General features: G+C 42.5%; 1 protein-coding gene across 1 annotated transcript in view; it reads right to left on the minus strand.

Moving 5' to 3' along the window:
- Positions 1 to 3685, minus strand: part of Spag6 (sperm associated antigen 6) — a 75715-nt gene extending 72030 nt beyond the window's left edge. The window contains exons 1-2 of the mRNA XM_047521329.1: positions 3522 to 3685; positions 3338 to 3433 (exon numbers count right to left, since the gene is read on the minus strand). Of these exons, the coding sequence (XP_047377285.1) occupies positions 3338 to 3433; positions 3522 to 3546 (121 nt within the window). The 5' untranslated portion in view covers positions 3547 to 3685. The remainder of the gene's footprint in view (positions 1 to 3337; positions 3434 to 3521) is intronic.
- Between the last annotated feature and the right edge of the window lie 13227 nt (positions 3686 to 16912).

Genomic DNA, 16912 nt, shown 5'->3' on the forward strand with positions numbered 1-16912 from the left:
TGTCCCTACTATTATAGTCATGTGTTGCTGCTTATTCAGAGAGAGGAAGTATCAAAATTCATTTTTAAATAGCTACAAGATGTAAGGGTACAAACATACAGGGTTTGAGGGTACATAAAGAGATTTTATAACAAACATTAAGCCTTTTAATGTTTTCATATGTGTTCTTTTGATTTAGAAGGAATGAACTTCAATAAGGAAAAAAACTCAAGGTTATAGACATTTGTACACAGTTCTCTGGAGTAACAATTTTGATTTAGAAATCAAACTCAAACTTACTCTTTTCCAAACTCTCTAAAGAAGAGATCCTGTAACATTTTGTTTGCTTTGGTAATGACTTCTTACTATTAAATAAGGCAAATTCTCTCATTAGCACATCAAAAACACAATGAAAAACACTGGAAATTTAAAATGCAAAAAAACCCATTTGATAATATTCACCTTTAATATTTCTTGTACATACAATGATTCAAAATTCTTAAGATTAATTATTGTTTAATCATGATGTCTAAATGAAAAGCATTTTTTTCATGTTATACTGGATCCATGATACATGTTTACTTAAACAGTATATTTAAGAGGAAAAGGAAAAAAATATGTCAAAGTCAGGAGTAAAATGCATTGGTACACTACCCAAATGAAGACATTTTCCTGAAAAAAAGTTTGATTATATTATGATTATATTATTTAATTGATACACAAATATTGTGGCCCATTTGAAAGCATTTTTAAATCTACAGTAATTCTGAAAAGAATAAACAATTTGAATGGTTAAGTTCACCCACAAGAAAGAAAAGCTTACATAACAAACTTGCAGGATTTTTTGTTGTTGTTGTTTTTTGTTTGTTTGGTTTTTTAGTTGTCAATGGACATTTATTTTATTTATTTATTTTTTGCATGGTGCTGAGAATCAAACCCATTGTCTCACACATGTCAGGCAAGTGCTCTACCACTGAGTTATGACCTCAGCCCCGGGTTATTTTTTAATTAAAAGAATAAATATATGGCTATATTCACAATTAGTCTCTATTTAAAGTTACTAAAGGAATGCTGAAGTTGAATCTAGATAACATCAGTTTAAAAATAAATTCCTCGGGAAAAGAAAAAATCTTAGCATGCCATTAAGATAACAGTCAAAAAAAGACAATTTTAAAACATTGTTATATTCCTTTTGTATCCTACTTCTTCATAAGTCAGACCATACTGCAGAATGTCAATTTTAACCCACTTATATGTTGGTGATCACTTGGCCTGCCAGTTTGGATTAAATTCCATAACATAAGCAGGGTGTGGTGGTTCCAACTACTCATAGGCTGAGGCAGGAAGGTCACTTAAGCCCAGGGGTTTGAGGCCACACTGAGCAACATAGCAAGACCTGGTCTCAAACAAGAAAGGAGGAATAAATGGATAAATGGATAGATGGATAGATGGATGGATGGATGGATGGATGGATAAATAAATCCCATAATATACTCTATACTGTACTCTTACAGAAGGAGGTAATCTGCACTTCTGTAGTAAAAGATGATACTATATATCTTAAGTGCTATGTATAGTTCAGTATTAAATTTCTAAAATGACATAAATTATTTCCCCATTTAAAAAATAGTTTTGATATACCTGTATACATATTATCCTGAAATTAAATCTTTGTAATAGCATCCATTCATTCACAAAGGACACTGAGTAGTACTGAGAAAAAAAAACTTCAAAAGTAACTGCATTTTAAAAATGTACAATGCCCTAATAGACTTGTTTGTATAACTAAAATACTATGTGTGAAGTATTGTTATGGGTACTTTGAGAGAATAAAGAAAATTAATCTACATAAAACAACTACAGAACAAAAGATTATCAATTTTGAAATGTCAAAATTTTTACAAATGTAGATAGATTAATAATTACCCAGAGTTAGGGATGGCAGGAAGTGGGTGTGGTTCTAAACAGACAACACAAGGAATCCTTGTAATGATGAAAAGTATTCTGTATCTTGACTATGGTGGTGAATCATACACATGGAATAAAACTGTACGCAATGAAACACACAAACTCAAATACTTAAATATAACTGGAGAAACCTGAATAAGTTCAATGAATTTTTATGAATGTCAACGTGCTGGTTGTGATATATAGTTTGTAGGATGTTTACACTGGAGGAAACTAAAGGGTACCAGGGAATCTGTATAATTCCACACGACTGCATGTGAATCTATAATTATCTCAGATTTAAATATTTTTAAAGGTTAAAAATACACTTTCTCTATTCTAAATACACCTGCCCCTAAACACCCAAGGAATAAATATCAAAATCCCAGTGACAAAAGAAATTACCACATAGATGTAATAGTAATTCCCCTCAAAAAAAAAAAAAAACCCAGAATAAACATTATATCCTTGCTTTGCCAATATGTTCTCAATTTGTTTTTAATGACATGTTAAATTAAAGGGTCATATCCTATAAATTCAAGATTTTTGATGGCATAGTAATGATAAATTGTAAACTTACACTTCAAATGGTGGTGAAATCAACTTTAATACAACAAGATGCAAAGAGAGAGGAAAACCACCCTTATCTCCTCTATCCGTGTATGTAGGTAGATAAGAAGCAAATCTCCCCCACCCTACCCTCAATTGCGGACTGCGGGGTGGAATGAGAGCACCTTAAGGATTCTCAAAATCTGGTCTTCACAGACTTCTAATCTCTGGAAAAAGATTCAAGCCCATCACTTTTCTTTCAACTAATGCCATACAAAGAAATACTGCGTAAACCAGTTTGGAATTTCTTTCCAGTGAGGAAAGCAAAGGTGGTCAAGGACAGGGTGACAATGGCACCGAGATAAAATGGATCTGAGTAGGGTTGATTTTCATCCACGTAAAACAACTTCCAGGCAAGTCGTGTGGCCTCCATGCAACCTAACAACGGGCCTGGTTGCAATGAAAAATGGAAAAAGGAAATCAGCCCCCCTCACACCAGTCTAGCAGCTTCGCCCTCTGGGTCTCACCTGCTAAGGAGAATGAATACTTCTGGACTTTGCAGGGGGCTGGAGGAAATTAGGGATGCGGTCCTCGCGTTCCCATCCCACCCCTCCTCCAAAAGCTCAGCTGATAGGGGAGCTGGATGCCCTGAAGCTGGGGAGAGTGGAGGGACCTGGACCCGGATCAGGGAAGGCCAGGGGCACTGGGCCACGAGAGGCCGAGGCAGAGCGGAGGGCGCGCGGGGATTAGCGACGGGAGACTCGCGCTAGGCGAGGCCGGGGCGGCGGGTGCTGTGGGGCCGAGGGTTCAGCGCCAGGGGCGACCCGCGAAGGGCAGGGCGCCGTCCGGGGTGGGCGCTCACCCGCGTTCTGCAGAGTCTCGATGTTTTGGGGTCTGGTCGCCAGCTCCGCCACCATCTGCACGAACTGGGTCCGGGCTTTCTGGTACTGCTCGAACACTGCGGGAGAGAGACCCGGTGGGGCGGCCCGCCTCGCCAGCCGCCGCGCCGCCAGCCCGTCGGGGCGCCCCGCCCGTCCCGGGCCTACCTTGCAACACCTGCCTCTGACTCATGGCGCCCGCGGCCGCCGTCCACCCGGGACCAGCTCCGCGGCGACGCGGCTCGCCAGCGCCCAGCCCGCGAGTCCGCGCAGTGGGCGACCGCTGCGAGAACCCGGCCTCCGACGGGATCCGTTTCTCTGTGTACACGCGTCGCCCGGGCAACCGACCGGAACCGGAACGCGGCCGTCTCGCGGCAACGGCCAGTCCCGGGCGTGACGTCACGGCCGCGGAGTCCCGGAGGCCCGCGCTGGGCTGCCGCGCCAGGACCGCCAACCCCGGCGGGACTCCGCCTGCAGGGGCTCTCCCGGTGGGCCAGACTCGCCAAACCGCGCGCGGGTCCTCCGCCGTCGAGTGTCACTGCCCGTCGGGCCTGCGTGGTGCGGGCGGCCGTCGGGAGGACATACCCACCCAGACCCGCGCAGAGTCTAGACGGCCGCCCGGAGTCGGACAGGGCGCGGGGAGATTCCCACGCACCGTGGGAGTTGGGGTTTAGTGCGGCGAGACAAGTGCGCAGCAGTGGGGTTGTCTAAGCTTTGACCATCAAGAGAGATCTCACAGTGTATAATCTGATAAATACATTGTTAATGCAACCCTCAACTCTTTTTAACCCAGCTTTGATATACCCGTCTTTTCTTATTTCAAGATTCCTGGAGAGTCACAAGGATACTCACACACTGTATTGAAAGCATTTCATAAGCACCCGTAGAGATTCAATGGGAAAAGAAGAGGGTGGAATACCATGATAAATGCCCTGTCTTTGGTCGCTTTCTCCTAATTAAACAAGTTTGCTGTTTTCTCATTTTAATGTGATTTTAAAATATTTTGTCATTTAAGTTTAGACTTTATTTTATTGCTGAGTGACATTTACAAAAGGGAGAGAGAATCTTTACCTGGAAAGTCAGACTGCCCTAGTTTATACAACTTGAACTCTTTACCCAAATTCTTTTTAAACAAAATTTAAGTACTGAGTCTATCACTGGTTTCTAGATTGTCTTTGAAAACTATATACCAAATGTTTCAATGACAGGTGTCAACTTTAAATATTGCTCCATCAGAAACTACAATTTCACCAGGTGTCAAATATGCAGATAGGCAGAGACAGCTGCTGGGTAGTGCCAAGACAGGATATCCTTGATACCTCTTCTTCAATAGAAGGGAGCATGCAAATTTAGCTGGGTTCTCATATTATCAGTGAGTCCTCTACAATAATCTTTGAGATCTCACACTGATCTGAGCTTCCTGGTGAAGTCCTGACGTTTTGTGGAGCCCCCAAATTAGTTGTGGAATGGACCAGCAATCAGAGAAAGGGAAAGGGGCACCTAGTGGGATTCCTGATATCCCCAGAGTAGGTATATGCCTTTTCCTCTGCAGTTCAGAAGCAAGTGATACAATACCGTCACTCAGCTCTAAACTGTAAATTTCACAATGATCTCTACATTTTCTTAAGAGAACAAGCCCTTTAAAGTGAAGTCCCAAGTAAAAGTTGTGTGTTCCCTTTTAGAGGTGTAGAGGGAACCGAGTAAATAATTAAAATTTGCTAAACCCTTGCAATTTTATTTTCAGTTCCTTGTTGCATTATGAAAATAAAAATCCCCTTAAAACTAAAAGGTTCCATGTTTAGTTTCAGTCTTTAAACAAACAATTCAACTCCTAAACTACTACACCTACCATTTTTAGTAACAACTTTATATTTTCTACTTTAAAAAAAATTTTAAAGCTCAGTAATGAAAAAGTTAGACGTATTAACAGAGGGATGTATGGGATGCTACAAAGTTTGAAAACTTAAATTCAAATGACATGCAAATTACTTTAAACTGTAGAATCTGAATATCTGTCATTAACAATGCCCATGAGATAAATTGTATTATTTCTTACAAAACAGAATATTGGATGCCTACTCTATATCTGAAATTCACTGTATTCAATTTGGAGTTTTGCCCTTTATTCTATATATTTTTAAAGTCTTAAAATTAAATGGAGAACTGTAACAGAATAATCAATGTATGTGTAAATGAAATTGTTAGTGATTTAAGTATAAAATATGGCAAACATTACTTTTACTGACCAAAAAAACTAATATAATATATTTATATTTTTTGGTCCATTTTCCAACTTTCTAACTTTAAAACAAAATGACACTCTGTTTTACAAAGTTGAATGAATTCTCCAAGATCACATGCACACCTGTAAACTAACAACAATGAAAAAGAAAACTACTCAAAGAGATACTACAGGTTTGTTTTTTTTTTTTTTAAGCATGAAACCACGTTAACTGTTAAAAGTACCAACTGAATTTAGAGTTATACAATGTACTTGATTTGTATTTGAGACTGAAACATTATCTGAACAACTTGCAAAAGTGTTTCTATGAAAAGTTTCTTTGAAAGCCTTTGGCTGCTTTTGGAATAAATTGCTAATTATATAACTTCAAAATCTTTTTTTTTTCCACTTAATTCCTTCTTTCTGAAGATGAGACTGAAAAAACAAAACAGTATAAAACCAATCGTAAAATCTTGTTCTGAAAAAAATCATGTTCTGTTTCCCTTTACAAATCTTTAAGAATACAGAGTTATCATGGGAATATATGTTATATATACCTAAAAAAGCTTTGCTAATTTTAACATGCATGTATTTTTTCAGCTCCTAGCTGATTTTAAAAATTAAGCTGTATATATGCCAATTAGATATTAACATCCACATTTTAAAAACTTGTACATTGAGTGTGTGTGTGTGTGTGAAAAAAAATATATATATATGTATATATAATCCCCTATCAAGTCAAACACACTAAATATCAATGTGTGTCAAACATTTTGCTAATGAGAGAATGTGTCTATCTTCCAGGGCATGAAGTCTAGTAAGAGATAGACATTAATTCACTATTCAAGCACATACTGTAGCCTGTATTAATTCAACAAGCATATACCTGCTACTGTTTCAAGAACTGTAGTTGCTCTAAGTGTTTTAGAAGAAAAGATGTGAAACTTGGGGTAAAGTAGTTGATAAAAAGGTGAAAATATCTAACATATCATTTAATAAAAGACTCCTTATTTTAACAAAATAGCTGATCTTTAGATATGAAATCTTTAAAAAGAATTAAAACATTATGTTAGTGTTTTAACAGGCATCCAATTGTATGCAATTATTTGAGTTATGAGAATAATCATGTTACCAACAACAAATCTCAAATTACTGAGATAACTCCACATTTACATACTTGAATTAAAAATGAAGACATTACAGACTCCATAGCTCAGATGACCCAAAATGTTATCTATAATGATGAAAACAATCATGACCATCTTAAATGTTGCAATTGTGCCTCTTTGGAGGAATAACCTCAACTGTTTTACATTTGGGTCCAAGCAGACCATCCAGTTGTGCCATCCAGTCTGTCAGTAGAACAGTAGAGATTTGGACATGTCCATCAGGGGGAGAAGATTAACATTTCTATGCATACTTTGTGTTTATGTCTTATTTCTCATTTTTTGCTTTTCAAACTTTTTAAAGCCAATTCCCCACGCTTTAAACTTTAAAGTTTTTGTTTCTTTTCCATGATAAGGCCAATAGAATGTTAAGGTGACCATGATTTAGCTAGCTAGCACCAAAGTCCTGAAGATACACCTACTTAGGGTGGCTTCCTTCACAGTAATTCCGTGGATACAGAGATTGAACTATCTTTTCCACCCACATAGAACGTGGTGATTAGGGGGAATCCCACGCATGAATGATTTCACTTCCAAAAAGAAGGCACCATGTAGCACGAAGTGATTGATACTAAAACTTGACGCTTTTGATGTAAACGCCAAAACCAGCATAACATTTTCTAAGGGAATAACGTGCACACATAAAAAAATTATTGCTGTTTAGTATGTGTGAGAGTGAATATCTTTTCAAAGATTTATGTGATTTTCTTAATTAAAAATTGTACCAAAGTCAGCATCATCAAGTAGGAAAGTTTGAAAGCCACTCTCCCAACATCCCGTCGGCATTCCACTCCTGAAAATTTTGGCATTGTTGAACTTTTCTTAGAAAATGTAGACATTTTCCCACTCCCACATTTTATTGTCATTATTTTGTACACAACCCAAGAGACAAAGATGGAAGGTACCACAAAGGAAACCCTACAGAGCATCAAGCCGGCGTCGGGGAGGACACAGATCTTGGGTCCCTCAGGTGTCAGTCCTACCAGGACAGGGTAGGGGCTGACTCGACCACCCCGAACCGAAACCGGACTCCAGCAAACCCCCAACCGCGGGGTCCCCAGTTCTATCCCGGTGCCCCCAGGAGGCAGCGGTGTCCAGTGGTGACAGGAGTGTGGAGCCGAGGGGAGAACCCCAACTTCCTTGACTTTTTCCATTCCTCTAAAGTTTTTCCAACCCCCAACAGCAGCTGCGCGGTCTCCGCGAAGTTCCCAGCAGGGGTGGGGGCTGCCCGCGGGCCCGCTGTGCGTCGCGGGTCGAGGCTGCGGAGGAGGCGCGGAGCCCGACCAGGACGGCGGGCCCCGGCCCGCAGTCGTCGCGGGAGGAAAGGGCGGGGGCGCCGGCCCGAGGTCGCGAGTGCGGAAGAACCTCGGAGGATGGGCCCGGGCGACTATCCCTCTGGGCCTCGCAGGGCTGACCCGGGCTCTGCCGCCTCGGGGCGGACGGTCCCACCCGCCCGCTCCCTCTTAGCTCTGCCCGCCGCCGGCCTGGGATCAGGAGGGAAGGCGCAGTGGGACAACTGGAAGATGAAGGCCTCTCTCCTTTCACTTTGGTTCCCAGGCCAGACCTTCCACTCTAACCGCGAAGCTGTCGGCGGTCTCCGCCAAAGGTCCTGGCCCAAGCCTCCCCTCGGCGAGGCTGACCGGTGGGGACCACCCGGGACCCAGAGGACACCGGAACCGCGAGCACCGAGGCCGCAGCACTGGCGCAGCCAAAACCCTCCCGCGGTTGCTGGGATCGGCCTGCTTTGCGCGGTTTTCTCCCGGGACGTTCAGAGAGCCCCCTAGCTGGGGAAAGGGTGGGCAAGGGCTCCAAGGTCGCTTTGCCAGGAGTGGTAAGAACTGCACAGTCCTACAGCAGCTAGCTCCCTAAGACCCTGCGGCGCGGGCCAGATCCCAGAGGCAAGAAGAGGAGCCAATAGCTTAGGTTGAAGAGGCGAAGAAGAAGAAGAAGAAAAAATAAGCTGCATCTCACTGCGCATGTGCGAGCCTCAAAAAAAAAAAAAAAAGATTTTTTTTCCTCTCTAACTTTTGCCATTATTTAGCTATAGCAAGTCCCAAGTCAAAATGTCTTGTGCACTGGTTACTCTGGAGAATAATTGAGTGTATTTTCCGACTTCTGGAAAGGACTGCAAAAGTAGAAAGAAGGTTTTTCAAAATTTCTGAAACCTTTGAAACAAATAGCGTCCTATTTCTCCACTCTGCCGGTTCGTTCTCCCTACAGACGTTATTCGAGCGGAGAATAAGCGCCAATAAAACCAACATTAAGTTCGAGGACACGGTAGCACTACAGCAATACGTCTCATTTTTTCAGAGGAGATGTTGACAATGCAATTTGCACCCTCGTTTGGGGTTTGGGGTGGGTATGTATATATATATATATATATATATATATATATATATATATATATATATATATCTGCCGAATTATTTTAATTTACCTCCTTTTCCAGTGTTACTCCATATTTAATTTTTGGAGTAAAGAATGAAAGTTATCATATGGACAATACAAAGATAAAGCAACTATATGAAGAAAATACTGATACTTTTTCCATTAGTAAGAAAGATTTAGTTTTAAAGAACTGAATTAAAAAGAAATGCTTTTTGTTGTAGGAGTGTTGTTTTCCACCCTGGTGAAATAATATACAATTGCTTACCCTGTTATTTGTAAGTCAAGAGTAAAGGTTTACAAATACAGTTGTACTGTACAAATAAATTCAGCATGTTCATAGTTATGGTCATCTCCCAAAGAGAAACAATTATAACAAACTGTTGGCAATACTCAATACATATAATGGGTAAAGTGAAAAATTGAGATTTCTTGTATCCCAATCGGATAGAAAAACATTGAATTTTTAAATAAATGAATGGCAAAAGTTTAAGAGGGATACCAAGTAAGTGGTACCAATTATGTTTCTGGGAAAGGATATTCTCCAAACCCATTGCAGACCATAATAATACAATAGAATTGTGTTGTACAGGTCTCCCCACAAGAGAGGCTATATGCTTTGTGTATTTTAAAAGTTCATGAAAATTCATTTCCCTAAGTTTGTATTAAAGGTTGCTTACATTATTCAATGGTAAATTCATTTTATTGTAAAGAATTTCCTTAGATGTGTTCTCCAAAGTGATAGGCATTTAAATAACTGAATTATTTGAGCAGAATGATCATTTGGTAAAAGTAAGTATGTTCCATTGAATCTGATAGCCTCCTTCTCTTAAGGAAATGATGGGAGAGACTGAAGAAAACCCAAGTGAAAATATTTTAAGAAAATTGTCATGAGGCATATTTAGAAAGAAACAGCTGGTAAACACATTTCCCCAAGCTTCCCCTGACTGAGTTCTTCAGTTACACTAGAAAACAAACTGTAATGAATCATGTTCAAAGCAAAAACACTCCCATGAGCTAATTACTGATAACATTAATTTGTCAACAGCTAAAAGCTTTCTAAACATCACTGTATCTTCCCACTACAATTGATTCATAAGTATGTTGGAGGAGTACTTGGTGAACTTAAGACTCTTGTCAAGAAGCCTGGAAAAGAGTCAAAAATTGAGTGGTAAGATTCTATAGAAATGTAACTGATTCCAATAAAAAGTTCTCTATACGGAAGTACATTATGGAAATGACGTGGTTGTCAGACCTAATTGCTTGGTTTTTGAGTCCTCATAGAAGAAATTCTACAGCCTTAGGGGTGTAGCCTCAAACGCAGCAGCGTTCCTGGTCTCAGTTTAAATAAAACAATGAAATCCATCATTATTCAAGTCAATAGCGATAATTCACATGAATATGAATGCACTTTGATCTTATCCTTCAATTCATTGAAAGACACAGTCGTAATGAAAAAGGGAGATAATCTCTTTAACTTGGTCCAAAGCAAGTTGTTGAAGCTTTTCTTTCTTGAAAGACCGTAGAAAGGAACTTTTCACTAAAGCCTTGCTTATTTTTAAGGTGATGGTGGGGGTGGTTGGGCAAGCTACAGGTTGTTCTGTTGCCTCTAGGAACCAAGGAATGCTAACTTTCTTCTTTGAAGTGAACTGTCTTATTTAATGAACTTGACATTTTGTGAAGTTTAAAAGTGAATCCCTTTTATAACATATCTAAGAGTCATTTTAGGAGGCATTGTTAATTTGAGTTTACTATCATTTATGATTAAGAGAGTGACTTTTTAGTGTTTTAAAGCTTAAATAAAATAGGATATTTCAAGGTGCATTGTTTTAGTAGATTAGCAATTCGTAGATTGTTTTAGAAGATTAGCAATTTCCGATACTAGCCTCTTAAGCATTCCTGTTGAATCATGAAGACATTTAATGCTATGTCTATGCTATATGAAAGGCACTTTAAAAACTTACCTCATTAAATAGCTTTTAAACCAATTTTTGTAGACAGTTACTGAGAAAGTTAGAAGTTCTTATGTATAATTTGTCATTCTCAGAATGCTGAAAACATCTGTCAGATATTTTAAAATAGTCTATCACATTTGAGATATAATTAGATTCAAATATGCATGAATGAGAATATCTGATTAATGCCACTAGCTTGAAAAACTAGATTTCATTGAATTCATTAAACATATTCAAGCCCTGTGATAGTTATTACTTATATTTTTTTCTAATAAGGGTGGTTGAGATATCTGGAATCCTCTGGAAATCCGACAAATATTTGTTGAGTTATATAAAAGGACTCCGGAGCATAAGACAGGTGCTTACCCTCGATGAGCTTTAAACTTTGAAATTTCAGCACATCTGTGATTTATATGAAATTTTAATCCACGAAAAACCCTCAGTTGACTTAATGGCAATTTAAAGCGAGGTCAATTATTAAGAGTGAAGAAATTTGGCAATGTACTTGTCCTCGAAGCTAAATAAAAGACAACTGAATACGTTGGAGATTTTTCTTCAATAACATCTGTTTAAAACACTAACAAGAGTTCTACTCTTTAAAAAAAAGTTAAAGCAGTGCCCTAGAACTACAGAAAAGGCAGAAAGATCCCTAAGGGTTAATGTCAATCACTTCCTTTATGTATTAGACCACTCAGTCCCCACTGCCAAGGGCTGATGTGATTCATCAGATGAAACGGGGCGGGGTGGGGGAGTGCGCCATCCACTAATGAATAACGAGAACCAAATATCTGAATGTAACGCTTGAGCCAACGCTAGTGATCACATTCTGGATTTCATACAAAGTATTCATGGTAGACAAAGAAGAGTGAAGAGTAGCGTGCGCTTGTGCCTGTGACTCTCACCGTGAGGAAAGCCACACTGACCAAGAGCAGACACAACCATAAGCTCTTTGTGTCGGTGTTACTGGAAAGAGAGTAGGCATCTTGGCCTCTTTGGCACCATCCTTGTTTCTGATTTCAACAAAAGCTTTCTAACTGGCCACTGCAAAAGAATTTCCGCTCAGGTCGGAAAAGAGGGCACCTGGGGCTGGGACGTAGCAAAGCGCCCCTGTCTCGGGGCTCAGGTGCCTGTTCCGCAAGGCTCGCGCCGCGGTGTGCGCTCCCAGTCGCCCCTATTGTCTGCCGTGGGGGCAGGGCCAAGCCAGGGGAGCCGGCTTTTGAGAGGAGCTGAGGGCACTGGAGGATGAGGACCCGAGGTGGGGACAAGCGTTGTCACCGAATGCAACCCCCAAGGTTTCAAATGCTGGACCCCAAAGGCGTTTGAGGAAGCAGTGGTACCAGCGGCGCAGCAGCAGCCCTGGCTGCAAATCGCCGTCGTGTGGTTGCTACTGGCAACCGAGCCTCTGCCGAGCGCGCAGCCCGCAGCCCCTGGAACGAAGGTGGCAAGGGGAAGCGGCTGCGGCTCGGCAGCGACGCCGCCTCGGCCACCCACAGGGCTTTCGCTCCCTCCTAAGCCCTGTGGGTCCTGGGGGCTTTGATTTCAGCTGTGTGGCGCGAAGGGCCAAAGGGCTCTCGCATTGGGGGCGTCGCTGACTCGGAAGCGTCAAAACACTGGCGCCCTGCGTGAATGCAACATGGCAGCTCCGACTCGAAGACTGGAATCATTCCGTGGGTCTGGGAGGCAGGCCCGCGGGCTCGGCCGAGCGCCCGCAGGCGGGTTTCCAGGCCCAGACTCAACCCTGCCAGCGCCCCCGACAGAGTCTCGCAGAGCAGAGGGAGCCGCGCACTCCGACTCGCGTCACCTGCACCCCTTGGCCCTTTGTTCTCCACTCAGTAGCCACGCATGCTTTGGGGGCTCTAAATCGCAACCCTCGAAGATTTGGCGACCCAAGGTGGGGATACCAGACTCTGGCACTTCACAGAAATGACTGCCTTTCCCGGTCTCCAGGAGTTCCAGGCAGAACTGGGCAGAGCAGGATCCTAACCCCATACTTTCTTCGGAGCTGCTCTCGTCGGGTCGCCTATCTCCTGCCAGGCCTGGGCTTGTTCTTTCCCTTCTTTGCTATCTAGAGGTGTGAGGCGGGAAACCAGGGAAAAGGCACGATGGGGCGAAAGACAATGTCCATCAAGACCCCAAAGGAGATGAAATTTCTCTGCACTGGGGAGAGGAATGCTGCGGGCTCAGAATCGCTCCAGTCTCGGGAAAATGGGGTACAAAACGCCCCTTTAGGGTCATCCTGAGCTCCATCACCTTTCCTTTGGCCGTTAGGCACGGTGTCGGCCAGTGGAGCCCCAGGAAATGTTCCCCGGCCCACCCCGCAGCGGTTGCATTGCCTGAAGGATAAGGGTTTAATGCCCCCAGGAGAGGCAAGTTAGAGGGAAATTTGCATTTGGTAAAACAGCGGTTAAGACAACAACAAAACAAAAACAAGAAACAAAAAACGAGGATGCCACGTAGACTAGCCAGTTGTAACGTTCAGCACAAAGTGCTACTGAAATACCGAAATCCGCCACCAAATGGCGGCTCCTGCAGCCTGCTACACTGATAAAGAGGACTCTCCAAGCGTCGCCCATTTTAGGTTGCTTTCACTTCTCCGCGGTTCCCCAAATCCTTTTTCCAGGTCGCTCCTTCCTCTCCCAGTGGAACCCCGGGTCAGTGAAGCGCTAACGCCCTGGGAATCCAGCGAACGCGGGCTCTGCAGGAAGCCGCCAGCGTCCGGGCAGCTTTTGCAGACGACGTCCCAGCCTCACACCCGCCCCTCCTTTGCGCTGCCAGTAGCGAGAGGGCGATAGCCTCTCAGATCCGCCCTGCCCGGGAACCCACTTAGGCTTCTTCACCTTTGGGTCCGAAGGAATGATCTTCTGTCCAGATCTTGATACTCCTGGTTGCACAGCCACCCCCCTCAACACTGTCACTCTGTCAAGGTTCCTACCCAGGGGATTAACAAGTTCAGCAGGATGCTCTCCGCTGGTTCTAGCCCGTCACCTCCCACAAAGTCAACTTGGGGAACCTTGGCAGTTTTGTATTTGTAAAGAATTTTGTTTAAAATCCACCCAACAAAATAAACTCCAAGGACACGTCTTTATTGAAGGAGAAAGGGTTTGGAATTTGAAGCGGGAAAGGGGAGGAAGACAAAGAGACGATTATGGTGCACGGTTCTTATTAAAACTCGCGTCTGTGGATTCTGCCTAGGAAGCGTCTTCCTACCCCTAGCGTGGGTCGCTTTCCTGCCCTCGCAGAGTCTGGGGTCTGTGGGTTCATCTCCGCGCCTCGGCTGCCGGGCGGCCCCGACAATGTGCAAGCCTGCGAAAGGAAGTGTCCACCTTGAGAGGTTGCACGCGCCCAGTCTGTCGCCGCCGCTCACCACCGGATCCGATTTGGGTGGACTACGTGGTCCCCCCACCTCTCCAAGCCCTGTAGGGCCTGACAATCTCGCTTTCAAATTTGGCGGGATCCGCGTACGCCGAGTGGAGGGCGGCGCGCGGCGAGCGGCGCACGCGCAAAATGGCCTCCTGGTTGCCCGCAGCCGCGGCTCGCGAGTTGAGGAAAGCAGAGAGCCCGCAGCGCCGTTCGGAACCGGGCTGGAGCTGCAGCCCTTTCCACTCCTTGGAGAGCTCCTACTTGAAAACTAAGGAAAGGAAGAAGAGCCGGTTCCTCCTTAACATGCCCTTTTGGTAAAGGCCCCCTAACAGGGAAGGCAGCGCTGCAAGCGAAGCGAGGTCATTTCTTCCAGGTGGGGGTCCTTTCCACAGAGCGCTAGAACCTAAGAAGGGTTTTTTTTTCCCCTTTTGGTGGAGAGCCTTGGCTCTTCCTCACTCTAGTCATCCTCGTCCTCGGCTTTATTTTCCGCACTGCGCATTGTGCTCCCGATTTCCCCTTCGTTGGAATATCTTACACTTTCCGGGTCATTTAGACCTAAGACGGGCTTGACAGACTCCTCTGGCTCCAGTGACCTCTTAATTTACCTCTGTCATGTTCTCATCCTTTCCATTCCAACTTAGGAAAAGTACCCTAGTCGGCTGCTTTCCACCTAAGCTTGTGCTCTCGACTTGGGTTCTAGATAATGGAGGAGGGCACAGAGTTGGAGATCTCCGAATTGGCACGGACCTTGAAATCACGTTCACTGTGAAGTTTGGATCATATGATGACCCCACAAACAGAGCAAGAAGGACTATTTCTCCAGATGTGTAAATGATTCTGAAGGAGCAACACCTGCTGTTTTTATGTTACTTCTGATAATCTATGGAAGGGATATTTTTTAATGCAAGGATCAGGAGAATGAGCGTAATTTAATTCATTGGAAGTTTTTATTGAACGCTTACTATTTATTTAGAGGGTTAAATGGGATTTCAGGATGAGTTTTACACTTGAACTTCTTCAGAAAACTCACAAGGATCTTATAAGCAGTCTTTCCAGTGATAAATAACTTTTGATGTCGTCGACTTGATGAAGACAGATAGTGTAGTTCTTCATGTGAGACCTCCAGAAATTGCACACTAAGAAAAAGAAACTAGTGCAAATAAAGGAAATCCGTTTCAAGAACCAAAAGAAGAAAAAAAAAAAAAACGTTAAAAAAATTAACTGCGGAAACAGGAAACACTCGACTGTGTAAACATTTTCTGAGACTTTCATAATCAAAACTGGGTGATCTTGAGATTTGTAGAAAGACCTGACCCGCTCAAGGTCTTCCCCAGGACTATTTCTCAAGTCTGATTTACTGGAAGGCTGGAATACATAATACCTTGTGTCTTCCTTGTGTAGAACCTATTTGATTCTGTGGTTCCAGTTCAGTTCAAGCGTTTGTGTGTGTGTGTGTGTGCCGATGTGTAGGCGCCAGAATTTTTTTAGAGCAAGTTTAGAAATAATCACCTGTTGTAGTATTCATTTTGAACATGAACACTCTCAAGTGAAATGATATATCTAACCCAAGACTTTGGTGTTAAAGCTGGGTTCTGTGCTCTGTAGTACTCAAATGTCTTAAAAGCATATACGATTTTTGAAAAGGGTTTCATTAGTGTACTGTCAGAAGATGCTCAGACCTAACATGATAAAACTCTAGCCATTTTTAATGCAAATTGATCAAGAGCTTTTGTTTGTCATAAAAGGCAAGTTAAGACTTTATGGGGAAACAATCGTAATGGTTCAAAAATGCAACAGAGCCTCTGTTTCATATAAGTACTAATTCAGAATTTCCGACTGTCATTTCTGATGCAATGGCAAGAAAAAGATGAGAGAAATGAAAAAATTTAACACTTCCTTCACCCCAGGATTTGAAAAGAGACCAGGTTCCAGGTGCAGATTGTTTCTAAAATCTCATCTGATCCAAAGATTATCATAAGCTATTTAAGAAGATCAAATGTCTTCATTTCTTATTGGTCAATGCAAGTAGCCTTTCACATGGGTACTTAAGTTCCTATTAAAACTTTCATAACAAAAACTTTATCTTGACAGGCCTACACAATAAGTATAATGAAAGACTTCACAAATGAATTGTAATCCTAAATATTGGGGAAAGAGAAAAGGATGAGGGAACATTCCTGCCAGTTTACTTTTTCTTCTGCATTTTACCTACAGATCCTAACGTTTGCACATATGGATATGGAAACGAAGCAATGCGGTTGACAGGGTAAGTCAACTAAAGGGCAGCTTTCTTTTTTCAACTCAGTGCAATTAACGGCCGGCAATTTAAAAAGCAAAAAGTACTTGTGAAGTGGTATGCAAGTGTGAAGCAAGACAGATTACTATTTATACAAGAGCAACCAGTCTCATTTTTCTTTTTGCATTTAAGCTAAAAATCTGTGAAATCAATTTAGGCATTTTCTGTGGATTATT

Source organism: Sciurus carolinensis, chromosome 12, assembly GCF_902686445.1.
Source record: "Sciurus carolinensis chromosome 12, mSciCar1.2, whole genome shotgun sequence".
Lineage (NCBI taxonomy): Eukaryota > Metazoa > Chordata > Mammalia > Rodentia > Sciuridae > Sciurus > Sciurus carolinensis.